Source organism: Drosophila persimilis, unplaced genomic scaffold (genome assembly GCF_003286085.1).
Source record: "Drosophila persimilis strain 14011-0111.01,24,50 unplaced genomic scaffold, DperRS2 tig00000000-arrow-pilon, whole genome shotgun sequence".
NCBI classification, from domain to species: Eukaryota; Metazoa; Arthropoda; class Insecta; order Diptera; family Drosophilidae; genus Drosophila; species Drosophila persimilis.
The window spans coordinates 28,503,878-28,531,349 of record NW_020825288.1 but is presented as its reverse complement, the minus strand read 5'-3'; the positions used below and the strand labels follow the sequence as shown (position 1 = coordinate 28,531,349).

The 27,472-nt window shown below is 45.0% G+C and overlaps 8 protein-coding genes across 14 annotated transcripts; 5 read left to right on the top strand and 3 right to left on the bottom strand.

Moving 5' to 3' along the window:
- Positions 1 to 19: 19 nt before the first annotated feature.
- LOC6594008 (facilitated trehalose transporter Tret1) lies at positions 20 to 8,895 on the bottom strand. 6 transcript variants are annotated; one of them, XM_026994838.1, is made up of 8 exons: positions 6,427 to 6,493; positions 4,742 to 4,991; positions 4,503 to 4,639; positions 3,867 to 3,983; positions 3,715 to 3,800; positions 3,377 to 3,493; positions 452 to 1,831; positions 20 to 392 (listed from the first exon to the last, which is right to left on the bottom strand). In XM_026994838.1, the coding sequence occupies exons 2-8, from the start codon at positions 4,780 to 4,782 to the stop codon at positions 123 to 125; spliced, it is 2,148 nt and encodes a 715-aa protein (XP_026850639.1). In that variant the 5' UTR covers positions 4,783 to 4,991; positions 6,427 to 6,493; the 3' UTR covers positions 20 to 122. The 6 variants fall into 6 exon arrangements, with proteins under 6 accessions (XP_026850639.1, XP_026850638.1, XP_026850641.1 ...); XM_026994837.1 differs by having other exon boundaries at positions 6,354 to 6,484; XM_026994840.1 differs by having other exon boundaries at positions 6,413 to 6,475.
- A 98-nt stretch (positions 8,896 to 8,993) lies between these two features.
- Positions 8,994 to 12,441, top strand: LOC6594007. Its single transcript, XM_026994777.1, is given in 7 exon segments — positions 8,994 to 9,034; positions 9,590 to 10,435; positions 10,437 to 10,515; positions 10,586 to 11,308; positions 11,381 to 11,781; positions 11,852 to 12,086; positions 12,148 to 12,441. Coding segments are annotated over 7 exon segments (2,619 nt in total).
- A 2,157-nt stretch (positions 12,442 to 14,598) lies between these two features.
- Positions 14,599 to 15,799, top strand: LOC6594700 (UPF0160 protein MYG1, mitochondrial). Its single transcript, XM_002019591.2, has 3 exons — positions 14,599 to 14,612; positions 14,676 to 14,985; positions 15,047 to 15,799. The coding sequence occupies exons 2-3, from the start codon at positions 14,690 to 14,692 to the stop codon at positions 15,783 to 15,785; spliced, it is 1,035 nt and encodes a 344-aa protein (XP_002019627.1). The 5' UTR covers positions 14,599 to 14,612; positions 14,676 to 14,689; the 3' UTR covers positions 15,786 to 15,799.
- A 7-nt stretch (positions 15,800 to 15,806) lies between these two features.
- LOC6594699 (proteasome subunit beta type-3) lies at positions 15,807 to 16,563 on the bottom strand. Its single transcript, XM_002019590.2, has one exon. The coding sequence runs from the start codon at positions 16,510 to 16,512 to the stop codon at positions 15,895 to 15,897; it is 618 nt and encodes a 205-aa protein (XP_002019626.1). The 5' UTR covers positions 16,513 to 16,563; the 3' UTR covers positions 15,807 to 15,894.
- A 631-nt stretch (positions 16,564 to 17,194) lies between these two features.
- On the top strand, positions 17,195 to 18,743 carry LOC6594698 (E3 ubiquitin-protein ligase RNF126-B). Its single transcript, XM_002019589.2, has one exon. The coding sequence runs from the start codon at positions 17,417 to 17,419 to the stop codon at positions 18,503 to 18,505; it is 1,089 nt and encodes a 362-aa protein (XP_002019625.1). The 5' UTR covers positions 17,195 to 17,416; the 3' UTR covers positions 18,506 to 18,743.
- A 346-nt stretch (positions 18,744 to 19,089) lies between these two features.
- LOC6594697 lies at positions 19,090 to 20,741 on the top strand. The gene is made up of 3 exons (XM_002019588.2): positions 19,090 to 19,213; positions 19,273 to 19,464; positions 19,535 to 20,741. Exons 1-3 carry the CDS (start codon positions 19,169 to 19,171, stop codon positions 20,579 to 20,581), a joined length of 1,284 nt encoding a protein of 427 aa, XP_002019624.1. The 5' UTR covers positions 19,090 to 19,168; the 3' UTR covers positions 20,582 to 20,741.
- On the bottom strand, positions 20,673 to 24,378 carry LOC6594696 (E3 ubiquitin-protein ligase Kcmf1). Of its 2 annotated transcripts, XM_026984570.1 has the most exons (7): positions 24,007 to 24,378; positions 23,380 to 23,627; positions 22,888 to 23,312; positions 22,533 to 22,793; positions 22,124 to 22,408; positions 21,840 to 22,048; positions 20,673 to 21,767 (listed from the first exon to the last, which is right to left on the bottom strand). In XM_026984570.1, the coding sequence occupies exons 2-7, from the start codon at positions 23,393 to 23,395 to the stop codon at positions 21,158 to 21,160; spliced, it is 1,806 nt and encodes a 601-aa protein (XP_026840371.1). In that variant the 5' UTR covers positions 23,396 to 23,627; positions 24,007 to 24,378; the 3' UTR covers positions 20,673 to 21,157. The 2 variants fall into 2 exon arrangements, with proteins under 2 accessions (XP_026840371.1, XP_026840370.1); XM_026984569.1 differs by lacking the exon at positions 24,007 to 24,378 and having other exon boundaries at positions 23,380 to 23,946.
- Positions 24,379 to 25,750: 1,372 nt separating this feature from the next.
- Positions 25,751 to 27,215, top strand: LOC6594694 (embryonic stem cell-specific 5-hydroxymethylcytosine-binding protein). Its single transcript, XM_002019585.2, has 3 exons — positions 25,751 to 25,902; positions 25,964 to 26,678; positions 26,742 to 27,215. The coding sequence occupies exons 1-3, from the start codon at positions 25,883 to 25,885 to the stop codon at positions 27,141 to 27,143; spliced, it is 1,137 nt and encodes a 378-aa protein (XP_002019621.1). The 5' UTR covers positions 25,751 to 25,882; the 3' UTR covers positions 27,144 to 27,215.
- Positions 27,216 to 27,472: the final 257 nt, after the last annotated feature.

Below are 27,472 nucleotides of genomic sequence, written 5' to 3'. Positions count from 1 at the left end.
TAGTATAAAACAAAGCCCATTCTTGTGTAAACATATAACTAAATATTTAGATTTATTTCTCAGAAATATCACTGGAATGTTAAGCACTTGGAAAGGATGGTTCGGCTGGGTTCAAACCCCCCTCACAGATGTGTGGTATTGCTCTCCTCAAACGCGAGATTGGTTGCCCCACTTCGTCCATTCTGGGCCGTTCTGGGCGTAAAGTCACTTTGCTGCAAATGTATGATCTTGGACTGCTGCTGTGATGTGATTGGCACATGAAAACTCTGCATTGTGTCCACATTGATGGCATTTCCCGGCATCTGGATTTCATCTTTGATGGGAGGCTTCGTTTTCGGCTGTTTACGTAGTAAATTCATATCGGATTTCTTGGAGAAATGAGCCTCAATTTCCTACAACAAAAGAGTACCATTATAAACCAAAATTAATTGAGAATAATTAAGGTACTTACACCCAGCGTACGTCCTTCGGTCTCTGGCAGCGTGTAATACAATACCACAGTCCCTATGAACGCCACGGAGGCATAAAAGGCAAACGTTCCCGGCAACGTCAAGGCGGCTAACATCCACAGAAACAGTTTGTTGGCCAGAAAACCAAAGATGTAGCCCACTCCGCCAGCAAAACCCGAAGCGCTGTTGCGTATTTCTGCTGGAAAGACCTCACCAATCAGGATCCAGGGTAGCATGCGTATGCCCAGATGCGAAAAGAACGCGGATAGCAGCAGCAGGATGAGTGGCACCCACACAAGGTAGTTTTTCTCTTGTTTTGGGACAGCCAGCAGCAGATCCTCCGCAATGGGGGGCTTTGCAGAGCTGGTGGCCATCGCGGGAGGTGGATTTGGAGGCGGCTCCGGACTGCTCGATGGCTCTGTCGGCCACATTGTAGTCTCCATTGGGACGCCATCGGTGGTGGTCTCCAGCTCCCTTTTGGAGCGATTCCATGACTCCAAATCAAACATTGTAGTTGTCTCGAACATCTCTGGCAGCAGCGTCGTCAGTTGATCCACCTGATCCTGTAGAATGGCCTGCTGTTCGTTCTCAAATATCTTTGATATGTTCGCCTGCGAAAGGATGCCCTCCTTGGGTACAATCGATGAGGCATTCACCACCACATTGTTGACTGTGAATCCGGGCACTTCGTTGAGAAAGTGGGCATAGGTGGCAGTGCCAAGGAAGCAGAGGCCCGTGCCCACGGTGGAGACCAGAACCAGCGGTCGTTTGCCCGTAAAATGGATGAGTATCACGCCCAGAATGGTAGCTAACATCTCGGCCACACCAAGGAGTATGGTGGCATGGTATTTATTCATAGGTGCCTTGAGGGTGTGGAAGATCTGCACAGCGTAAGTCTGCAGGGGGGTCTTGCCCGAAAAGTGTCCTGTGAAAAAGGCGAACGAGACCAAAAGAAAGGGCACCAGGAAGCTTCTCTTGCGCCACATTCGTAGGCGTTGGCCCAGTGTGCGACGACTGGGTGCTACTGGCACCCCATCGGCTGTGCACTCGATGGCCTTCTGTGTGATCAATTCGTCGTACAATTGATTGAACTCCGCCTCGATTTTGTGCTCTGGCACCCAGCCCCTCAGCCACTGCAGCGACTTGACGGCCTCCCGGAAACGCTGCTCCCTGATCAGCCACACGGGACTCTCCGGGACAAAGCACAGCATTACGATGGTAATCACCGGAAAGGCAGAACTCACCGCGGCCACACTCCGCCAGTCCATCAGTGAGCCAAGTATGAACTGTATAAAGACCCCGGTGATGACACAGGTGGTGCCCAGCGCTGACAGAATGCCACGATACTTGGGCTCTGTGATCTCCGCCACATAGGTCAGCACCTGAAAGAAGCATCAAGGTTGCTCGTTACACAGAGACTGACATTAAGAGCTGCGATTGGCATCTCGCAATTCGCAACGGCTGCTTGTGGCTGCGGCATTCGCAAGTGGCACAAACACAACTGGCAGGTGAAGCTCTCAAGGAGTTGGTCAAGGTCGAAAAACCACAAAAGCCATGCTATTGTTGCAAGAGGCAACGTTCAACCAAAGTTTATGGTCCTGAAAAATACACTTTTTCCTCAGGAAAACTATACAATCGATAGATTTTAAGTTAAATTGACTATTTTTGCATTCGAAAAGCAATCTGAGAACGGTCCTGATATTCTTGAAACAACCCTCTAAAGCCGTAAGAAATCAAATTAAATAATCTTGAAACCATAGAAATTGCAATTAGGCAAAGTCTATACATATGTATATAAAAAACGCTTCGATGTGCTTCTGTGCCGTAGTTTCAAAATGAACATCTTATGGATTGCTGTGTTGCTTCTAAGTAAAGACTATTTTCATATTTCAGGAGAGTTCATTTACTATAAGACGAAATATCCCTACCACATTGATCGCAAGTCCTATCCCAAACCAACCAAGCCGATCAACTATTGCAAGTCACAGCTCTGCCCAGGGAAGGTACGTCACCTTACCTGTGATTCGAAATTTGTGAGTATATAACATGCGAGACCATCCGATCCGATCAGGCGATTCATCAGTGAAGATTTTCTTTCCTGCCCAGTGGGGTCCCAAGTGTGGGAACAGCCACGAGGGCGTGAAACTCAAAAAGAGCATGAAGAAAATTATTGATCTACACAATTCGGTACGCTTCCGATTGAACCGGGGACTAGCTTATGGTCTTCCTCAAGCGAACCGACTGCCTTTGTTCAACTGGGACGATGAACTGGCGCTCATGGCGATGCGGGTAACCAATCAGTGCAATGAGGAATCGGCGGAAGTCTGCGTGAACACATTCCGCTTTCGCAATGTGGCAGAGACCTCAGATTTTGTCGATCTCAGTCGGCAGCCTGCCAAGCACATGTCCTTTTTTGTAACGAATTGGTGGAACCATTTATCCAAATTATCGCCCACACATGTGAATGCCTTTCCTGCCAATGCCTCCCGAGAAATGTGGATGTTTGCCAACATGGCGTACATGAAGACCACCCTGGTAGGCTGTGGCATGCTGGACAGCGGATCCAAGCGCTTCGTCACGTGCGTCTACAACAATAAAGTTCGACCGGGAAAGCGCCTCTACAATGTCATACCACACTCAGACGAAAGCAAATAATAAATATCTATATCTATGGCTATCCTCCCTCTCCTCTATTGACTGCACATTTTTGCATTGTTTTTGTTTTTATCTCAGTGTAATCTTTTTTCACACCTAAATCAATTTGCGGTTTCGCAATAGGCTCTGAAGTTTCGGGGGAAATATGTTAATTTTTGTACTTAAACAAAAGATCCAATATTTCAAACAAAGATTACGAGAGGACCTATTACAGACACGTGTTGGGGACCATTTTCGAGAAATTAATGAGTGTGGTTATGGGATACACTTACCGGCGCCTCCATCAATCCACCGCCGAGACCAGCGAGGCATAAAGCCGCATACAGGTGCTCCGTGCGCGTCGCAAAGTGAAACATTAACCAGGCCGCCAGTATAGGCAGGTTGACAAACTGCAAAAAAAACAAGCATCGATCGCAATTGCAAGTCAACATAATTACACAACAAAATTCAGTAGAAGTCACGCAGCTCCGATTTCGGATCAGTATGTCAATGTTCCATGTTCCACGTGATTTAATGGTCAGAGGAGGAGGAGGAGGAGGAGGAGGAGGAAGAGGAGGCTGGGTAAGAGGTGATGATGAGGATGATTGCGGCTAAGTGGGTTATGGCTTACCTGCATTGCACGCCGCTTGCCCAGCGGCTGTGTTAGCACGCCAGAGAAGAGGCATCCCAGCGGCACGCATATCAAATTTATGGAACCTTCAAGAAGTCAAAACGGAGAGATCAGTACACTCGATAAACTGCAACTCAAACTTTGTCTCTTACTGAACCAGGATATCTCATCTTTGTTGAGGATTATATCACTGTTTGTTTCGCTGCGGCCCTCGCCTCCTTGGATGGCAGGTATCACAATTGTGGGGAAGCCCAAAGTCATGCCATAGCCTGTGGATAATTCATGGATATATCAAAGGACCCATGCAAGATGTTTGCACGTTTTAAGGGAATGAAATTGAGTTCATGGCACCTACATACATACATTTTTGAAGGATCTGATGGTATCACCTGCTGGTTTTGAACCCAGGAATATTTAATATATTTAAAGCAACATCTACATATTTTAAATTCTTTGGAGTTTCGTATGCAAAATGTTGTTTATGGTATATTTAACTATATAAAATATCACCCAATTAAACGCTTGCTAATGAGACTACATTTGATGTATATTAATCCTGCCAAATGAATGAGGTTTATATGCAAATGCATTCCACATGGCTTTAAATCAAAGTATTTTATAGAAATTCCAATAACATTTAGACACACTCGTAGTGTTCCGAACAAATTTGGGTAATTATTAAGGTAATAATCAAGATGATCGAATTGAATTTCCAATCAATTTCTCAAACAAATTAATATCATTCCTCTAAAAATCATAAATTAACTAGAATTTGTAATGTTATTTACCGAATAGCAATATGTTCTTAATACTAACAGCTAAAAACTGTGGCAGGGCGCGTCGGAAGTTGCTGACTTCCACATCGTTTGCGGGGGCCAGACGTCCATTGCCATTTTGCATGAACAATGGCCGATCGTTCAATGAGCTACAAAACAGAAAATGCAATGTATTTAATTTCATTTAGCAATTAACTATTGGTTATTGTTTAAGCTAGAATTGTTCGCAAAGAATGCACTGTAATTTTTACCCATTTTTCTCAGCTGCGGCAGCAGCCTTGCCATTGGACATGGTGGCGTATACGCGATGCGCCTGTTTTTTCAGCTGTTGGTTTGCTTTTGTGCTTTCTGTTTCCGTTTGATTTGTGTTTGATGTTCGTTTTCACTGCTGTCTAGCGATCATTTAGTTGGAAATTATATTCCCATCATCACGGGGATCATTATGTTTACTTATAAGTGAGGGACTGAGACTCCAAAGCTAGTGCTAAGTGGCAAAAAAACCTTTCGAACAAACACAAAATAGCTTTTAATTGAATATTCGTAGTGCCATCGGCTGTTGCTTTCTTTTGCTTATTATGCGGTTAAAGATTTTTGTTTTTGGGACACAAATGAATGTTACGTTACGTGTTTATATGTGCGTATTGGAAATAATTTCTTTTCATGGCTTATACTCTTACAGAGCGTCTATACGTTTCCATGTGGCGGTGGGCTTGATGGTTTTAAGTGGAAGTGCATTCAGTTTCAATTCAAAGAAATCTGACAACAAATGACACCTAATTTATGCGTAATATATATCATATTCTTCCACCTTTTTGCAGGGAATTAAGGAATTTGCATGCGGCTGTAAGAATAAATTTCTCTCAGTAAAAGTACACTTTAAGAGAGATCTTTGTAACCTCTTTTTTTAGTTCAAAGTTTATTGACATTTGGGGGCCCGAAAACTTTTGCAGGTGACTTGGCAAAGTAAGCCAAAAAATATCACAACAGACCACAAAAAAAAAGGTAAAACCTTGAAGATACTTTTAAAACCAGTTCAGATGTCGGGTGCCTAGGGTTAGAGTTGGAGTTTTGTTTTTTTGTTTATTTCGGTATGGCAGATCATACGTCAATAAGATGCGTATTTCCACACTTAAACCGGTTAAGATATTGATCTTCACAGATGATCTTTACGAAAGAAAGATCGCATGATATATGATATGATTAAATCAGACACACCTCAAATCATGAACCGAAAACCCTTAAAGCAGCCGCACCATCAAAAGACACTGAATTTTAGCAGATATCAAGTGGGAACCGTTTACGATGGTACCTTGTGGCACACTGATCAGATCACAAAGCGGGGTTATACGATATATACTGATCAGAGATCCACCATTATGGGCACCTCCTTAGTGTTGTTTTCCTGATTTACTTTCGTTTATTATAATTACTCTTTTTATTTGACTATAAAAAATTTATGGTATATGTTTTTTTGTTTGAGTTGTTGTCTGTTTAATTATTTTGTGGATTTGTAGAAGAAATATTTGCCAACTGTTCCGCTCCTCTGGCCTACAGACTAAGGCACTTGTACACGTATTGTGTTTTGCAATTAACGATTCTTAATGCAAATTTGTCTGCAGTTGATGGCCAAGAACTGGCAACCGCAGACTTCTAGCCATATTTCGTAAAAGGGTTACACCGAAGGGGGGTACGACTTTGATTGCTATCAGAGTCGCGTGTGTGTGACTGCAGCTGCTGAGTAATCAATGCCACTACTTAATGCCACACATATGTAGTCGTATATGAATATTCATTTTTAAGGATTTTAAATGGGTTTTCAAACTTCTATTTTTGGCCAAATTTCAACTATTTTTCGCCACGCACTTGAGAGAATAAGTTAACCGTTAAGTATAGTGTGATTATTGTTCTGTTTTAGGTTCTACGTGTTAAATTCAACCATGTCCGTTCGCGGGGGTATACTCGTAGGTTCTCTCTGGATCGGAGGAGGAGATCTCTCTATGTTCAGAGCGCGTCGCCCGGTCAAAACAAACTGAAACCGAGACCAAAGCTTTAGCCGTGTATTTTTTCGCTTTCGGTTCCGTTACAACAATGGTTGCCGCAGTACGTATGAGTAACAGCAACAACAACAGTATACGAGTAACAGCAAAGGCAACAAGAAAGAGCAGTAAATACGAATAACAGCAGGCAGTGGGAGAGGGAGAGTAAAGCTTTCCATTAAGCTGAGCTTACAAAACGGAGCGCCGCGAACAAAACAAAAACAAGAAAATAAGGTTCGATAAAAAGGGAATGTAGAAACTTTTGATACCCTGGATTAGTCAGTCCTTCTTACCCGTATACGGTCAATAGGTGATGGAATATATATCGAAAGGTACAAGTTTCTCTTCTGCCTTTTATATACCGAGTGGGGCTTTTGCACACATATATATTTAGATCTACTGAAAATCATCATAACCTTTTTGCAGAGGGTACAATCAAAGCTTAAGCCCTCTCCCGTGCATTGTTCTTGCTTGCAGTCCAGGCGCGCTTTGGCATTTGTGTCAATACGAATGTTGGATCGAAATTTGGTAATCGATTTAGCGGCAAACACAAAAAAAACACCTTAAAAGATATTCCATTGATTGCGCCGTGCCATCGTTGTGTGCAGGGAAAATAATTGAGCTGCCGACAAACCGGTTACCGCCTCAATGCGATGCGGCATACGACATTATGCCATGCAATAAGTCAGTCTTCTTCCAATCGATTCAGAATGGAATCGATTTACTGAATTTTATAATTTTTGTTGAATCTTTATTTGCAAATGCTAAGCCGCCAAGGCAGCGTCAGTAGCGCCTCCCGTCGACAGTTGATACCCGGCCGAGGCAACTTAAGTTCACATCCATCCCGCATTCCGACTGGGGTTCAGGTTCAAACAAGAATATGTACTATAATGCATCTACTCGCCCGAGTCGGAAGAGAATTGCATAATGCTGTCACAGATGCATAGAACAGCCCGTCTCTTTGATCTCTTCACAGAAGAATAGCAGCTCTCAGGCTTAAGCTCTTAAGTGCAATCAAAGTCGTATAAATTTCAATTTAAATTAAGCCAATTTCCTTCTAATTATGTAATTGCTTATTTGTTGATTTCGATAACTTGTTCGACTAAGGAATTCTGCGTATAAGCACATACTAGTCATGGCATTTATATGTAATGCATATTTTTTAATATAATTGCTCCTAACTGAGTTTTGTCGCGTTCAAGCATTTCTCACATATTTGTACGAACAATTATTAAGCAATTTGTTTCTGAAAAATGCGGCGCTAATTTAAGTTAAATGGGCGTAGGTGCAAATATTAGACAAGGCGACGACCAACAGATACCTTCTAATCGGAACAGGTCTTCGAACCTATCAACATTTCGAAGAAAGTGATACAAATATAGGAACAAACGGTTGTTTTGTACGTTCCAGTCACTAGTCACATACCAAGTTCTTAGGCTATTCATATAGATAGAAAGACGAACGTGTTCATTCATAGGCAGCTTCCACAATATGCCCCTGAATTCCATGCATACCCCCTACTAAAAAGGTGTTTATTAGAGCTGTTTGTTTATTTGTTCATGGGCGTGAAAATATAATTACAACGGTAATTATGGAAATAGACTTAACTTTTGTACGCCTCCCCCCGCAGTGGCAATGAACTTCAAAATAAATACGAATGATAAGAGCACTTTTATATGAAGCTTGGGTTCACCGTCCCGTGATAAGCGATGGTCTGCAGTGTTGACAAGCACCCTCAAAGCTGCACCCCTCTGCTCTCTATGACGGTTGGGTGTCATCCAAAGTGCATTTTCATTGAATGATCGTTCCGTCTAGGCAATTGGAAAAGTGTTCGGAAACGAGTTTTGAGCCTGTCTGCTGCCTGCTGCCTGCTGTTTCCGTTTGTATTTGAACCTGTCGATTTCCGAGCTTGCTTTCTGTCCGCCCGAAGGTCGTGGGAGAGAGGGACAACAACGCAGGTTGAGAACACCTTTGTAGCAACTTAAATTAAACGGTTTTTTTGTGTTTTCGCGCACACGTGATCTGATCGTTCTCATCAGCATCAGCCAGCAGTGTGATTTATGTTTTTTTTCGCAGATCCGCAACAACAGACACTTGAGCAGACTGCACGGGGCTTGTTTTAATTATTTGTTGCTCATTTTCAGCTCACAATCAACGGAAATACGATATCTAAATAACTTAAAGCAACAGAAGCTGGTTATATAAGCCGCATCACGCATCACAGTTCAATAATGTATTTTTAATCTACACGATTCACAAATATTTTAAGCAAAGTAGGGTATTATTGTACTCTTTAAATCTTACATTGCGGGTATTTGCCGACTTATATTTCGGCGCAAACGGGCTTCTGCCATTATTTCTTGATTAGTTTGATGAATTTCGCTTTATCCAATCAATATCCATGCGTTGGTCTTGGGTTTAGGATGCTGACTAAACGGGTCTGAAATTTTCAGCACTTTCAGACCCTATGATTTACTTCATGAACCGACAGTCAAAAACATCGAAATGGTTTCAATAAATTGTTGTTTAACAAATTAGCCGACACTTGCTAATTTCCTAGATCAACAAGCCCATGCAAACGAGTAATGGACTGAGTTTTCTAATAAGCTGGCAGTGCTTGGTACAATTATTTCGTGTTCAGCCCTTAATTGTTCCACTTAAACATATCTAAATAATTGAACTTATCAATCTTACACTACCTACTAAAAGATTTTCAAATGTAACGTTTAAAATACGGTTTCCAGAGTTGCAACTCTGTGTTATCGGGAAAGCCATATATTCGATAGCTAATCAGTGCTGTCGTGGCCGTTTTCTGCCATCATTTTATTCAACCCGACCAAGTTTTCAACGGTATATAGAAATCCAATAAAAGCAAGTATTTAAATTAAGCCAATCAAGCAGAGAATTGATTCATCAATCGTATAAAATTATGTGGGCATGGCAAAATTTTCTATCTAGCTAGTAATATTCCACTGAATATCAAAAACGAGTAATATGTAAAATAGAACTTGAATTCGTCAGTATATTTACGGTTTATTTGGTTTATAACAATAATGGCGGCAGCACCATTAACAACAACAACAACGAGTCGCCGCAGCAGCAGCACTCATCGCTGGTGAACCAGGACGCAGGAGTGGCGGAGGCCATTGGGTATATGCGAGAATTTAGCAGCCAGGCAGCCAACTACAACCAGCTAAAGTCCGAGGAGTCGCTAGTGTATCTGCACCGCAGCATCATGCTGCTGGAAACGAAAGTGCATCCGCACTTTTATGCACCGACTCCCGGAAATCTGGAGCTGGCTAGGTTTTTTATGGATCTGCACGCGCTGATGAGTGCGCTGGAAGGGAAGTGCGAGGTGCTGTGGATATGCGTAGAGCTGGTTCAGCACTGCAGCCGGAATTTAGAGGCGCGTGGGGCCATTATCGAGAAGTACTGCTTTGTGCCGCTGTTGAGTTTTCTTTTGAAGAAAACTGAGCGCGAGGAGCGGGTATATCGTCTGCTGGTCCTGTTGCAGGACCTAACCTATGGCATACACATCAGCTGGGAGGAGCCGTATCTGCCAGTCCTGCTCGAGCACCTGGTGGACATGGTCCACAATGTGGAGGGCGACACTGACGACGCGCAGCCGCCATCGCACGCCCTGCTGGCCCTTTCGATACTGGCGAATCTGTGCAATAAAAATTTCGTGGTGCTGTTCCTCTTCCTGCGCAACGTGAATATATCCAGCTTCTGCAAACGGATCATAAACTACGGCCTGCTCGGCTACAAAATGCTCATCATCCTCTCCGAAGATGTGCACGCGTTTGAGCAGCACGAGCTGCACACCTTCCTGCGCGCATGCTTTGTGGGTATCGAGGATTGCCTTAAGAACTGGAATGTAGCCGAGTTGCGGCGCATTGTGGACTTCATGCTCCAAGGATCATGCGGGCCTCCATCAGGCCATGCTCTCCCACAGCCACTACTGCGAGGATGTGGAAAAGCTCTTGGATGTAAGCAAAGAGCATATCATAAATCCATTGTCGTTCATTATCATGCTCTGTCGCTCGCTAAACGTTTCAGCAAATCAGTTCGAGCTGCGCCATGGACGACTCTCACGAGGATACGCGAAAGCATCAACAGATCTGCCTTCATCTGGTCTTTCGCCTCATCAGCTACATTCTAGATCTCTCCGAGGAGCAAAGCAGTGTCATCAGCCTGGACGCCATCACACCGCGTCTGTACGAGTTGATCGGCGAATGGCTGGCCTCCGATTTGTGCGGCGTGGCGGCCATTGAGCTTGTCTCCACTCTGCTGCGTCTGGGCAAGGGTGCCGTTGTGGCCCAACTGATAGCTCGCGACCCTACCAATCTAGTCAGCTTGGTGGCCAGTGCCGAGCGGCCCGAAACGAAGCCCGCTCAAGTCGTGGCCATTCTGCGGCTGCTGCTGGATCTGCTGCGCGAGTCCAAGACTGAAAAGTTGGTACTATCGAAAATATCCGAGTCCAAATTTGACAAAATTCTGACCGCTCCGCTGTCCCTGACACCACAATGCCTGAGCTACCAATCGCTGGGACAGGCCGAGGTAGAGAAGGCGATCTTCTGCCTTCTGCTGCTGCTTATCAATTTTGCCAACATTACCAACATTGCCAAGAAGGCGTACTTCGAAATGTGCTGCTCCCTGCTGGAGCAGCCCCAACTGCAGTATGCCCTGGCCCGGGGCTTGGCCAGCGGCAATGAGCAGCTGGTGGAGGCCGTTCTACAGATTTCCCGATTCGAGCGCTTCCCCAAGGTAGCCGTGGCGAAGGTGGGCATCACTACAATCATTCTTTTCTAGTCTATCCATATCGCTTATCGCTTGCCGTCGCCTCTTCCAAAGCATGTGGCAACCATCAACAGTGGACGTCTCAGTTGCTCGTCGGTCGCTCCGCCCGCCGGCTGCGGCAGTGAAGCACCCAAGCAGTGGTATAATCTCAGCACAATCCTCAAGTGCCATCGCACCTTCACCAACAAGGAGCTATCGCAGCGCATCGAGGCACTGTTGGACAACATAAGCGGCATTGTCAGGCGCAATGAACTGCAGTCGGCGCCCGTCTCTCAGGTGATCGAGCTGTACAACCATCGCTTAGACAGCCTCAACAGTAGCATGCTGAACGTGCAACAGCGACTGGAGCAGGCCAACAATCAATTGATTCGCAGTACACAGCTGGCCAATGTCCAGAACGCCGAACTGGAACAGTTTCAGACCAAGAACTTTGAGCTGCTCATCAGCCAGGAGCGGTAAGTGGCAATCACAAATTATGACTTGAGACTATTAGGATCTTATGATTTATTCACCCTCTTATTTTAGACTGCAAACGCAGTGCAAGGATCTCAAACAGCAGACACACAAGCTGAAGAGCAACATGAGCAACTTGCTGAAGCAACTATCCGAGAACGAGGATCATTTGAAGGCCAGCGAGCGCCGCCTGGCCGTTAGGGAATCGGAGGTAGCCAGCCTCCGAAAGGATTGCGAAGATCTGAAAACAAATCTTAGCTCAAAACGCGACGAGCTCATTAAATTGGAGGCCCTCAGCAAGGACAGCGTAAGACCAAGCAGCAGCATTCCAAATAACCAGTATTGAAATCGCATCATTTGTTTTGTAGATTTCACGCATCGATAAGCTGAAGAAATCCGTGTTGGCCTATGAGCAGGACATCAGGGAGAAGGTGCGCAGCATTGAGGAGCGCGATCGTGAGCTGGCCAAAAAGCACAAGAGCCTCGAGGAGCAGCGCGAGGGTCGCAAAAAGTGTGAGGATCTAGTCTTCGTGCTGGAAACGCAGCTGCAGGCGAAGAAGGAGCAGATCGAGCATCTGGAGAAGGAGCTCAAGGAAACGGAGGACATGCGCAAGACCGTCATGAGTCTAATGGAAAGCACAAAGCCCAAGCAAAAAAATTGACCTTCCGTTCCGTACATTCGATATTGGGCATGTTAGCTTAGTGTCGAGTGTCGCCCTAAGTAAGCAATCTAATTTACACTCGTATTTTTTTATTATTTTATATATTTATATACACTTTACTGCATTCTTTCGCACTGACACGGACAGCCCGTGTTCTTTGCAAAAAGATTAATTTAAAAAAAAAAAAACTCCAATTTATACCGATAAATACAAAAACATAAAAGAAAAAGGATACAATGGGAGGATAATCTAATGTGTACTTTACAAATTACTAGGGGACCTGTAATTACGTAATTACCTGTATGCGAAATCGATATATAGTTTGTACTATATATACGAGTATATATTTTATGTATTTACATATTTGTATTGTGTATATTTGTCGTATAAATTTACTAAAATGTGTTTTGCTGTATGGACTCTCGCGATCGTCATCTTTTACCAAAACTCTGTTATAGAAAATACAACTAAAAGCCGACTAAGCCCAGAATTAAGCTATGGAATAGAATAAGCGAGTAAACAAAACAAACAAATAAAAATCACACACATCACAAAACGAAGTAAGAAATGGTAAAGGTAGAGGTAGACACAGAGCCAAGAAGTGGAGGCGGAGTAGGAGCAAGGATTTGCCAGCACCAAAAAAAGGTACAGCCTAAAGTGGAGCGGTAATTGCACGTGGGTTTTAGAGAATCACACACTGCTGCCTGCTGTCGATTATTGGGCATTGAAAAAACGGAAGCGGGATGAATGTGTGGAGCCACAATGCTCCTTGCCCTGGTCGATCGCCTCAAACTCGTAGCTGCCCCGTCCATCGAACTGCAGATAGTAGTCGTGATGGACCCAAAGCGATTCCCGATGCGAGACAGTGAAGAGCGTGATGCCCACCTCCCGGCAATAGCTGTACATCTTGCCCTCAACATCCACGGACACGGCGCTGGTGCAGTCATCGAGAATGGCAAAGCCAGCACATATGTACGTACATACATACGCACACAAATACACGCATACGCATACCATTTAAATATTGCCTCTGTCACTTTTTCTGGTCCTGGCCCTGACCGTGGCCTGCCTCATGGCCAGGCCTCACTAGCCAAACAATGCCTAGAGCTGAAAACATGCGTAGTTCAGTGATGTAAAGGGGGTAGCGGGGTAGCAGCAGCAGCAGCAGCAGCCGTAGCAGGATGGAAGGACACACATGTGGCCCCACCATACCACCCAGAGAAAAGCAGAGTAGAGCCCCAACCAACCACTTGTCCACATTGTGTGCTGTGCAGCAAAGAGGTTTCGTTTTGATTTAGCATGGACTTTTCAAATTTTATGCGCCATTTGAAATATAACGCACGTGTGTGTGTGTTCTCGTGTATTTTCTTGTGCAAAAATCAAATACCCAAAGCTGAAGAAGGGGGTTACGCATAACTACCAAACAGGGATTTAGGATTTAGTTGAATTTAATGAAAAAAAAAAATGTAAGGTGATTTGCTAAAATTAAATGTATTGTAGAGTTTCTAACGACTTTCATTACCCAATGCAACAGGATAATCTATTTTCAACATTTTTCATTAATTTTTCAGCACAGAGAAATCTGCGGTTAGGAAAAACGTATATTTTTCAAATTCAAATTCAAATTAATACGCGCTCATGTCAAAACGGACCTGCCAACCTTGCTGAAAAGCCAGATTTTGCGCTATACCGCACTGCCAACCATACAAATATGATACATGTTTGAACTCTTTCGCTAAAAACCTTTTTTTTGGACAAGATCCAATAAAAGCAAGTATTTAGAGTAAGCCAGTGAAATAAAAAATTTATACACAAATCGTATAAAATTATGTGGGCATGGCAAAATTTTGTATCTAGCTAGTAATATTCCACGGAATATCAAAATTGAGCAATAAGGTTTCCAATCCTTAACGGAGAAAGATTAACTCATTGTAGACCATGAAGGTATTTGAATATTTTACCGAAAATAACTCTAATTGTATCATTTTAGCATAGTTCACGTGAAAGATATCGCTGTTTTTTAAGTTCACAGGAAAGATGTCAATCAGTAATATTTTCCGCCATTTACCTTAAGTCGTTGAACTGTTTAAATGGAGGGGGCTTATGTGGGTTTTTTTGATATTTCGATATTTTTATGAGGGTCTGTTTGCCGCGTTTTTGTCGCTTTTTTCGTAAGTATTCAATAAAACAATAATTTAAATGAATAAAATATTCTTAACAGTTGCTATACGCAGGAAAACTAACCAGAATGGATGATGCTTCTCCTTCGAAACGCCCAACTCCCTTATGGATTGGAACACACAACGGAACCTTCCACTGCGACGAGGTTGTGGCATGCTTCATGCTGAAACAATTGCCGGAGTACGAGAATGCCGAGATCTTCCGCAGTCGTGACGATAAGGAACTGAGGGAAAAGTGTGACGTCATAGTGGATGTGGGCAGTGTGTACGATCATGACAAGAAATGGTACGACCATCATCAGACATCGTTCAAGGAAACATTCAACATTCTTCGCCCAGAGGTCTCCAAGGATTTCAACATCCGGTAAATACATAACTGAGAAATCGAGAGCATTCAATCTTACGTGTAGTTCAATCCGTGGCAGATTGAGCAGCGCTGGCCTAATCTATACTCACTACGGCGAGCGGGTCATCCAGAGTATCCTAAAGCGTGAGCGTAATGTCCAGCTGTCGCCGGATAATCTGCAACTGGCCTTTGTGCAGATCTATGGGAATTTCATCAGTGAACTGGATGCCATTGACAATGGCGTGAGTATGTATGACGGAGGCGAGCCACGCTATAAGATAAACACTCATCTGTCAGCACGTGTGGGTAGGCTAAATACCTCCTGGCAAGACACGGATGTTGATAACGAGCAGCGTTTTAAGCAGGCTATGGATGTAGCTGGCAGGGAGTTTGTCGACAACGTTTTGGAGGTGGCCTGCTCTTGGATTACGGCCCGTGACCATGTGCGCACTGCTCTGAAGGAGGCAAAGACCATCTACCCGACGGGCGAGATAATCCTGTTGTCAACGTTCTGCCCATGGAAAGCTCATTTGGCAGATTTGGAAAAGGAGTACCATGTTGAAGGAGTGCCAAAATTGGTTATTTTCTCTGATGGCAGCGGTTGGCGAGTGGCTGGAGTGCCTCTGAGTCCCGGTAGTTTTGTGGGACGCAAATTTCTGCCCACCCCCTGGAGGGGAGCGCGAGACGAAAAGCTGAGCGAACTGGCCGGGATTAAAGATCTCATATTTGTCCACCACAACGGATTCATTGGTGGAGCCAAGACCATGGAGGCGGCATTGGCACTTGCCAAGAAGTCTGTCGAGTGGAAAGAGGAATAATAACTACTATTAAAAAGCATATTTTGTACCTAAACAAATTTTATTTGTATAAAATGTATGTTTCTGTTGTTGTCTACAAAATAAGCAAAAGAACTCCCCAATCACCCATCTAGTCCATGCGGGTCTTCAGCGAGCGCTCTGTGATCTTATCCTTTTCGATTATATAGACGGTGGCACCCCAACCGCTCATAGCGTCGCGGTCGAAGGCGTTCATCATGGACTGGGCAATCACCTCGAACAGCTGGTCCGGTTGCAGGTCTGGCTTCCAGAGAGTCTCGCACATGCCGTACAGCTGTTCGGCGCAAGTTCCAGCCACAACGAAGTCATCGGGCTCGTTGGGGCAGCCAATCAAATCCATGTTGCAAACAAAGGGCTTCAGTGTCTTGGGATCTAGGCCAGCCACAACGGGCTCGATGAAGTATGGTCCGAAACGGTGCTCGTAGAGGAAACTGGAGAGCATGGCAGAGAACGGCTTGGGTGCCATTTCACGGTTCTCGCGGGTCTCGTACAAGTTCTTGCGGAACATCAGACGATCGCGCACCGTCAGAATATCTGTCTGCAGTCCAGTGAGCCCCAGAAACATACGTGGGGCAATGTGGAACACCTTCTTGAAGTCAGTCGATATGGTCTGCGCCTGGACACCGAAGCGATGATCAGTAGCAATAGCCACACAGTCCTTGCCGCGCATGGCCACAACACAGCCACCGTTGTAGGCTAAAATCGACATTGCAGTTTACTTCTAGTTTAATTTAACTTGCTGGAAATGATAAATTTTTGCAAAATGCTAAACGCCGCCTGAAGATGACTTTTTGTTTCTGGTTAGCGCTGCCAGATGTAGTGTACTAAATGTACTAAGTATCACCATGTTTTTCTTTTTATGACAAGCTGGTAGCCTCAGACGAAATTTGCTATCGAACTAGTTTTTGGCCGTGCGGTCATTTTGGCATATTTTGAATCGATCTAGCTTTTTATAGTTTATAGGGTTATATAATCTGCTTATAATTTTTTATGTTTTGTAGGATTCCAAGTGCTTTGAATACAAATTTAGCATGTTCTGTTTACGCAGGCCGATAAAGTTTTATTTTAAAGTTCTCGAAAAAAGACCAATGATTTTGTGGAACAGATATTGTGAATATTTTTAGCAAATGTGCTGGGAGTGAAACAACCCATTCGAACCCAACAACTACTTGTCATTAAAATAGTTGAGCTTAATTTCAAAATAACATCAGTATAATGAAACCACAATATGATATAGTTTTGGGGTGTAATTAGTTTTAGCTTATTTTCGAATCTTGGCACCACTGTTCGGTGGTAAGAGAGAACCAGATCAAGTAGGCCTTATTGTTAGAACCTAGTTCGGTGGTTACAGAGAACCAGATCATCGTAGGCCTTATTTTTAGAAAAGTTAAATAAATTCATTTCGTCAAACTCAATATTGCAAGTGGAGCCTGGTGAGCGTGCATTGTCCTTGTCTGTGAAACGAAACACGCGCCGCAACTAAAACCCACACAACAAGCACGGCTGTCAGTTTTTGCAGACGGCCAACAACAATACTACCTGGAGAAAAAATATACCGACCGACCCGACTCTGCTGCTTGCACAATTGCAATTGAAAAAGGACGACAGCAAAAATGGCAGAGGCAGTGGATACGGAGGATCGCACTGTCGGTCTGAAGCGTTTCTTTTGCCACAAGTGCAATGTGGAGATTAACATTCCAAGCGGGGACTTCACCTGTCCCCTGTGCTCGAACGGTTTTGTTGAGGAGCTACCGGCAAACGCTCCTGAGATGACGGCCGCAACAGAAGCCCCCTCAACCAGTTCACTTGCGGGCAGCAATGACTCCAACGGTACATTTATCCTCGCGTCCAGCGATTCGGAGTCCAATGTGGAGTCTTTACGAAACGACATTGTCTCGCTGTTGAACATGCGTAATGTGCCCAACTTGGAGATCACGATTGAACCAAATCGTCGTCGGTCTGATTCGCAAAACGTGGGGGGATACAACGCCCTGACAGCGCCATCCGGTGTCGGACTGACAGCCGGCGGACGTGTTCGTCCGCCCAATCTGGATCGCCTGGACAACGTCCTGTTTGACTTTCTGCAAAGCTTGCCCTTGGCCGGCGCCACTGCAGAGTTTGTTACTGCATCCGGGGGCGGTGTGCCCGGCAACTCGCGCATGTTTTTCATGGGCAACCCGGGCGACTATGCATGGGGGCGCGAGGGATTGGACACGATTGTCACCCAGATGCTCAACCAAATGGAGACCTCAGGACCTCCGCCACTGTCGAGCAATCGCATCAATGAAATACCAAATGTGCAGATTACCTCTGAAGAGGTAGAGAAAAAGATTCAGTGTTCGATCTGCTGGGATGACTTCAAAATAGATGAGACCGTTCGCAAGCTGCCGTGCTCCCATCTGTACCACGAGAATTGTATAGTGCCATGGCTAAATCTGCACAGTACTTGTCCGATCTGCCGCAAATCCTTGGCGAATGACGCCAGCGATGTCGATGCGGAACCACTATCCATGATCGACGGATGGCGGATGGATGACTCCCAAGCCAGCGGCTCAAACATTAGAAGAGTAATTGGCACTGGAACAGGAAACTCAACCTCAGCCAGCACCATCGATTCGCCCGAAAGTCCCTCTCCCAGTGATCGCGCCCCGGCCGGCAACAATGTATTCACCTTTGATGACGACAATATGTTTCTAGACTAGCTAAAAACACGAAATGCAAACGGGAGGAAGTATGCGGATATTGATATTCAAAATTAGGCCAAATCTATGGCATTGGCTCTAGAAGTGTAGCCCTTAAAACACAATTAAACTAATATATATATTTATAATAGATTTCCTTCACGCTTAATTTTGCTGTTATTCAAAATAACAAAGTTGTAATAAACAACACGGAGCTAAATTTCCGTGGAGGTCGAACGCCGGCTCTGCAAGAAAGAAATATCTTTGTTAAATGTTTAAACATTTTTGCTAATATAATACATAAATGTATGTACTATACTATACACCGAATAGATAGGCACTTTAACTAAGAGCATGTAAAGCAATTAATATATGTATGTAGCCCGACAAGATGAACAAGTCTATAGTTTATAAACAAAAATTTCTGCCTGTGAGATTGCAAAAATGATTTTTAAATAAACAAAAAAATTAAAATAATTAATTCAAGAAACTAAAAAAAATAATATAAATAGGAGTTATCGATAATTTGCAAAAACCAGCTGTGTGCGAACCACCCTGCTTAAATAACTTTTTAAACTGAACTGACAAGAGTGGAAAAAGCTCGCGTTGCATGTAATAAACGTTTTAAAAATGATCCAAGTCAATTAAAGCCGTATAGTGGAGAGTCCTAGGTAGCTATTAAGCATGTCATTTGAAGGTTACAATGATTTCGTGGTGCTCACAGAGGTGGTAAGTAAATGGGAAAAAATTATTGATGTTTGGCTGCATTTAATCCCTCAAATCGAAAGGTTCGTAAGCAATATGTACATTACCTGGAGCGGCAGCTGCAGGAGAATGTCTGCGCCTGGGCAAAGAAGTCAAGGAATCACCACAAGAACACCGCGTGGGCCTGCATCCCCCAGAGCCTGAGCACGCTAGAGGAAATGGCAGTCAAGGCTTGCATGGCTGCTCAGATCTATCAACGGAGCATGGTCAAGATGGTACGTAGGCTGGATGTTGGGGTGGTATGCAAGCTGCTTGGCTAACACAATTTGGGTCCCGTTCTCGCAGATAGCCACCGTACGAAGGAATACGCAGGAGTGTCGCCTGGCCAACGTTTTGTTGAACAACATGCAGCTCATGGGTAGCGAGAGTGGGAGCGAGGGCGAGGATGCACTGCCAGCCAACTCTGTCGAATGTTTTGTCGATAAGGCAACGCAAACCGTATGCACCGAGCCATCAAATGATATTATAAGTCACAGTCAGAGTAATTCCCATGCAGATGACGATTACGGCAGCGTTGAGCTGCGCCAGAAAATCGATTTGTTTCAGGCGCGACTCGAAAAATCAGAGGCCGACAATGAACTCCCGTGTCGCCGCTGTCGTCAACTTCGTCGCAACAAGCGTGTTGTCCTTGAGCAGCAGGAGCAGCAGCAACAGCAGGAGCCAGTGGAGGACGAAGATGCAGTTGGCAAGGAACTGGCCCTGCTATTTGGCGATGAGAACACCGATCTAAATGAAATCTTTGGGATTGAAAGCACAACAGACGACCTTCAGGTATCGGCCATCCTGGAGGAGCTGCCCGGCATAGACGACAGTGAAGATCCGCCCTCACCCTTGGTATCAGCCGCAGAGCACAGTGAAACGAATTTAAGCACCAGCCGCTGGCCCTGCGAACTGTATGCCCAGCGCCGGCGACTCAATGCCTGCCTGATTCGCTTGCTGGAGGCCGACTGGCGGTGCGAGGATAGGCTGCGGCACAAATTCCACATACTCTTTGGCGAGGACAGTGACGATGAGTTTTCTGCCCAAATATCAAGTCCCTCGATAGATCTGGTGGATGAAGTACTGCTGGCCAGCTGTATCCTCCGCATTCGCCCGTGGATTGTGCGGCACCTGATGGCTCCCCTCCAGGAGTCTCTCATTGCCAATCGATTTCTGTTTAAGAAACTAGCCAAGATGATGGCCCACCAGATTGTCATGGCCAATCCGTACTGTTCGGAGCAACAGGTCAAGCAGGCTGTGGAGCAGCTCTTTTGTATTTTACCGCGAGGAGTGCAGAGCGCCTATGATCTCCAGAGTTTGCCTCCCGTGGAGGTGGAAAGATTTGAGGAATGAAAAATGCCACGCCATAATCCTACTAGTCTCGTAAATCGTACAAATTAATTACGAATTTAGTCAGAGGGAAAGCCAGAACAGAAGTCAATTATTTTTCGTTTTTTGTGGTTTCTTTAAATTATAATTAATTCAATGATTACAATAATTTTCTTGCTGCACACATCTCTCCATCCTGTTTTTTTTTATAATTATATAAATTTTAATATATTTAATAAACGATACATAATATAGTTTTCCATTTGACGAAATTGCTGCGGCGGCGGATGCGTCGGGCAGCTGCTAGAGATGAATCGGTACTCCCGGGAACTCCTTGAACTCCTGGGAGCCTGCCTCCGGGGAGCAGCAGCATTACTCTCCCTACTACGATTGGTTGTTTTTGTTGTTACATATACGGCTGTGTTTCTTGTAGTTCTTGTTGCTGTTGCTGTTGTGGCTCTTCTTCTGGTTGGATTGGTGGTGGTAGTGGTGGTGATAGATTTTTTGTTGTTTTGTGGCTGCTGCAGCTACATGTGGTGTTGTGGATGCATCTTTGCTGTTGTGTGGTGTGGTGATCGATCATCTGGATCATCAGAGGCACTACCTAGTGTCGGGAATTTGATTTGTGTTTGCCGCCGAATTTGCATTCTGTTTGTATTTCTGCTGGGAAGCTGCGGGCGTGGACTGCTGCTGCTGCGGCGGCTGGGAGCCCGTGGCCATCTCTGGTGGTGGCGGACGGCCGCGTCTTTCGATGCCTCTGTCAGCTGTTGGCTTACTGCCAGCTCCACCAACCGCACCCCCAGTAGCTGCATTTGCTCCGGCTACTCCTCCCCCACCACCAACACCACCGATACCTCCTCCTCCTCCTCCGACGACACCTCCTGCCGTGCCACTTGTTTGTGTTGTATTGGCCTTTTTGTTTTTATAGCGATACTCATCGCAAACAAAATCCTCGGGCGAGGTCTGTTGCATTTGATTCACCTGTCGCACCATGGCGGGCTGTGCTTGCTGCTGCTGCTCCACATCGGCATTGTTGTTCAGCAGAGTGTCCTCCTCCTCCTGCTGCTGCTGCTGTTGCTGCTGCTGCTGTTGTTGCCCCTTATTTACATTATCACTCTTGGCCATGCCATCGATGCTTTCATTGGACGCATTCAAGTCCAGGGCCTCTGTGCATAGCATCGACAGCAGCAGCGACTGCACAAACATGGAGCTACAACGCCGGAGAACAAAAGAGGTTCAATAAGGTCTCAGAACAAGAGTGTTACTGTTGCGGAAAACTCACCGATCTGCCCGCTTGCGCTCCACATTCGCCCACTCAGCCTCTGTGAGTGTAGGCTGCATAAATTGGGCCAACAACAAAGCCTCGCCAGCTGTCGAGCCCTGACCAGCCGCCTGGCCAGTGGCTCCGTTTGCGCCGTTACCATTTGGCGCACCACCGACGCCCACACTAATTCCGAGGGCATTGTTTGAGCTGCTGCTAGTGCCGACCGCCTGCAAGGATGATAGTGGACAGAGCGGATTAGTGGACAATTCACTCATGGCAAGTGGGCTAGAGGGATGAACTACTTCTCTGGCATTGAGGCTATTGGCGGCCAGACTCGACTGAGTCTGCTGATGATTGCTGGCCGATGTCGAGAAGCTCGCTGTCACCGGCCACTCGGTGGTGCGCAGGTTGGGCGGTGCGGTCACACCACTGCCACTTAAACCTCCACTGCCGCTGTTGCTGCTGCCGCTACCAACTGCACCACTGCCTCCGCCGCCGCTGATCACCTCGGCCATAGCGGCATTCGAATTCGATGTTGAGACTATGGGATGCGCACGCCTTGGCAGTCGATCGATTTGGCGCGATGCCTAGAATAATGCACAAAACAAAAGCACCAAAAAGTCGCAATTTCCTTATACACACAAAAACACACAGAAATATAGAGCCAGAGGATGGGACGTCTCCGTCTCCCTGTCTCCGTCTCCGTCTTACCGTCACCTGCTGCCTGTCCAACTGCATCTGCATCTGTAGCTGTTGCAATTGCGACGTAGGTGGGCCGCCGCGTCTAACGCCGGACAGCTGAGAGAGCAATTCCGCAATGGGATCAACCGATTCGCGACCCGAGGGCGACAAGGCCGACAGACCGCTCGACGAGCTGAAGTGCATATTGGAACGACGCGTTCGTGGTCCGCCGAGAGTGCGTCCAGGGATGCGACGCACTCCACCGCCATGACGAATGGCAGATGGCTCATCGTATTATCTATAAGGTTAAGGGCAACCAACAAAAATTGAATGGGCTGAAAGCTTACAAGTAATGGAATATTCGTAGGTGTTTGGAAAAGGATATCAAAAAGGATATTAGCTCGCGTGGTCCCTGCCGATGCTCCAATGTTAGATGACCGGCAAAGTCATCTGTGACTAGATTCGGATCACCGCCCGGTAGTCCGGCACAGACCGGACATACAACCTCGAGACTGGTCTCCGTATGCTCGGCAGAGACATGCTCCAGCAGCGTGGCATCGCTGAAGCCCATCTTCTTGCAGTAGGGACACGTGAAGCTCTGCGGCTGATCCGATGTTAACATCTCACCGCCGAAATATAGCTCGATATCGGAACGGGTAAGTATGCACTGCATAGGATGCTCGACCAGGTGGCGAGTGGAGGTGACGCCTTCCTCATAGCAATCGGCGCATAAATCGTAATCATAGCAGATTAAGCACTTGTAGCGGCGTCCATTGAAATTGCTCTTGAGACATGAATCGCAGCTGACACCTGGATTAGATCATAATTGTTTAGTATGTTTAGTCAGAGATCTGATCTGCACGGTATGGAGTGGTACCTTCATGTCGACTCATTATACGGCAGCACAGGCTACACTTCACGATACAGAGCCTCTCCCGCTGACAGGTGCCAGGAGAAGATGGGGGTTTCTGTGTTGGTTCTGTGGTTCTCTTCACGCCTCTTTTTGATGATTGTGATGGACGATGATTGTTTGGACTTGTGCTGTCGGTTCAGTGGCTGTGTATGTTGGGTTTTGGTTGATTCGTTCGAGATTGCTATATTGTAGACATTTAGGATACAAAGGAGCTAGAAGATAACCATAAATAAAACGCAGACTGAAAACAAAGAACCAATTTCGGAGAAGGAGAAGCAGCATTACGTCCCGGGATACCTAGACAGTCATCGTCTTCTTCTTCTTTTGTTTTCTCGCGGTCTGTGCACTTTTCTTTTTTCAGTGTTTCGCCACACATCACACACACACTCTTATATGTGTATTTTCTTCGCACCGTGCTTTCTCATCCACACAATTACGGTTGTTCTTTATTTCTTTTCGCATTGTCTTTCGAAAAACGAACAGAAAACAGAAAAAGGAAAGGTATAAAAAGAGTCGCTCATCCCCACCCACTAGCTGGCCCGAGCAATAAAATTATTCAATACAATCGAGCGCGAGCCATAGCAAAATTACTTTTAACACTTTGTTGAATGCGGCTGCGGCTGAGGGGGCAATTGCAGTTTTCCCTTTTCTCTTTCAGCTTTTTTCCTCCATTTTAACATTAAGCACAAACAGTAAACATTTATTTTTAACTTTTTGGTCGCGAAAATTTTCAACTTTTCGTGGATGTCGTGGGCTTTTTCCCCCCGGATATATGGCAACGCTATGTGCGATTTTTTTCTTTCTTTTTGTCAAAGAAAGCTCCCTTGGATGAGAACTTTGAGCAAGCTGATTGGGCAGGCAGCTGGGAATAACAGTAGGCTGTGCTGTTGTAGTTTGTCACTATTTATAAGCTTATGCGTCGAATGCTTTTCTCGCGTTCTTTGCACGTTATTCACAGGCGCCGCGAAATTCTTGTACAATCTTCGCCTTATATACATTGTCTTGCACTTGTATGGGTAAACACATGCATATCATATATGCGAATGCTACGCAATTGCAAATTGCGCTGAAATCTTTTGTTCATTGCGAATTTTTCATAGCCTATATACACAAGAAGCTGTCGATGATGATGTTATTGTTGTTGGTGTTGCTGCGACTGTGATGCAGTTTACAGTCCACAGTTTTCTTGACATGCAAGCTTGTTAGTTGGTATTATTTGTGGGAACACGGCAACATACTTCGCTATGGTGCTGTATTATCTAATTTAATGTAGCTTTAATGCACTAGCACTCAAAAATTATTAAATTGAAATGAAAATAAATTTTTGTCGAGTGAAAAGCTTTTCCTGACCTGCAGTGCGACCGTATGGCTTCAGCCCACAAACACCAAATTTTAATAGATCCCACAATTTTTCAATTTTCTATCGATATATCTACCGAAGAGCCCGGCTAATTATTAACAAAAAAAAGTTTGCGTGTTTGCTTTGATTTATTATAATGAAAGATATATGGTATTTATATATGGTATAATAGGTCTGCGTTACACGCCTCCAAATCTGCCTTGGCGGTAGCCGAACGCCAGAGCCGAAGACCCCGGGTTTTTGGAACAGTCGATAGTGTCGTGTCGTTACCACTTGACTAGGGCGATATCTATCGATGGTTATTATTATTATTCAAAGACCATTTTCATCCTTGCACAATGTATTTATTTTATTCTTCAATTTAATATATTTCGTTCTGCTGGCTGGCATCTACTACTGATATAGATGTATTTTATGTTTTAGATAGTTTTCGATATAGTTATGTCGGGGCCAGCCAAGAAAGTTCATTTTGAATCTTTCTTTTTTGACACGCAAACAATATTTGACCCACTGTGCCGCGCGCTACTATCGCCACTACAAAACAGACACGCAAAACGGGACCCCTTAAAGCTGCTGGCGACGACCACTTTTTGGACAGAAAAGGAGACAGAGCAACTACGAATTTTATCCAACTCAAGGGACGAAATTACGGGACTTTCCCCAGTACGGAACCAGGTACGAACTGGAAATTTGTTTCGAAAGCATTTATTTACATGTTCTGTTTAATTAATTTTTTTTGCATTTCATATGCCGCACACAATTAAAAACTATTATTTTGGATGTTTTATAGCCGTATAGCCTTTAGTCTTATTGCGTGGTATGCATTCGAAGTGAACTTAAAAAAAAATTAAATAAAAACCACCTCAACCGGCCATTCTGATTTTGTTTCAAAAAATCAGCTGTTGTGCTTGCTGCGCGGGCGTAAGTCCCGCTACGGTCACACTGTGCTTGATCAGCAGTCGTTGCCAGCTGCAGCTGACTGATATTGTATTTTTCCTTATTTATGGCAAAATTGGTTCAAATTGGCGACAACGAATTGAGGTGTATAGTGTTTTGTTTACGAGCTCGACGAGAGTTGCATGAACAGAATTATCGAATTATCAATCCATGTGCGGAAGAACTTGCTTGTAAGTTTTTAAGTTAAACAAATTGTCTGCTATCTGCTAATAGAATCTGCTTAATCGGTAGAACCCTAGATCCAGATCAGGTGCTGTGTGCTTGCAAATACCAAAACAGCAGCGTCAAGAAGGAAACTGATGCGCATAAAAAGGAAAAAGATGATTCTATCGCGCCTGAGGATGAAGAAAGAAAAGGGATGGAAACACCAGAGTGGCGCGCGGAATTCAATTTGGGTCGACGCTATCAGGCATCCTACAACATAGCTCCCACAGATATAACGCCCGTCGTGGTTTCTGCGGCCCACTTTTCGGACCAGGAGGATCAGAAATGCGCTCGCATTGTGATGCCCATGATGTGGGGCATGATTCCATTTTGGCACAAGGGCGACTACCGCAAGCATGGCCTCACCACCAACAACTGCCGGCTGGAGCACCTGATGGACTCGAAACTCTATCGAGGACCCTTTAAGCGTGGCCAACGTTGTGTGGTGCTCTGCGAAGGTTTCTACGAATGGCAGACGGCTGGACCAGCCAAAAAACCATCCGAGCGGGAAGCCTACCTAATCTTTGTTCCCCAAGAGACCGATGTCAAGATCTACGACAAGACCACTTGGACGCCATCGAATGTGAAGCTCCTGCGGATGGCCGGGCTGTTTGATGTGTGGGAGGATGAGAGTGGCGACAAAATGTATAGCTACAGTATTATTACCTTCCAGTCCAGCAAAATCATGGACTGGATGCACTACCGAATGCCAGCCATACTAGAAACCGAGCAGCAAATGAACGTGAGTCACAGAAATGCTTTATTTTATATGCAATTAAAGATGTAATATCATTGGCTGTAATAGGATTGGCTGGACTTTAAGCGTGTAAGCGATTCGCAGGCCTTGGCCACTTTGCGGCCTGCTAAATGCCTAGAATGGCATCGGGTCACCAAGCTGGTGAATAATTCACGCAACAAGAGCGAGGAATGCAACAAGCCCATCGAGCTGGCCGCAAAACCGGCCAAGCCACCCATGAATAAGACTATGATGGCCTGGCTAAATGTCCGTAAAAAGCGCGAGGAACAAATCAAGGCTGAGCAGAGCGAGCCCAGTGATGAGGAGGACAAAGATAGTGCAACGAAGCGCAAGAATTCGCCGGATGCGAATAGTCCTGCCAAACGTCAGCGTTTCAGCGATTTCAAAAAGGCACTCCAGAAACCTAGCTGTGGCGGCAGCGAAAGCGAAAATAAGTCCTCTCCTCCATAATAGTTAGTAGTACATTATGTTTATTTTTCATTAAAAACCGAAATATTTGTTCTCAATACCCCAAAACTCTAAGCATAATCGTTGATTTTGTGGCTTAATTACAAAAAAAGGGGTGGACTTAGCGACTAAACGATTTGTGTAAAAATTGGTTTCTTGAAGTTTTTTTTGCTTAATAACTAATTTGTCATAATTGAATGGGTGGGGGGTGCATTCGTCTTTCAGCTGACAATGTAGTTTGTGCCGCCACTGTTTCCAGTACGTATGTGAAATTCAATTTTGAACGCCACTGTATTGAGCTTGAAAGTTCAGACGTTTTCGTCTAAAAACGA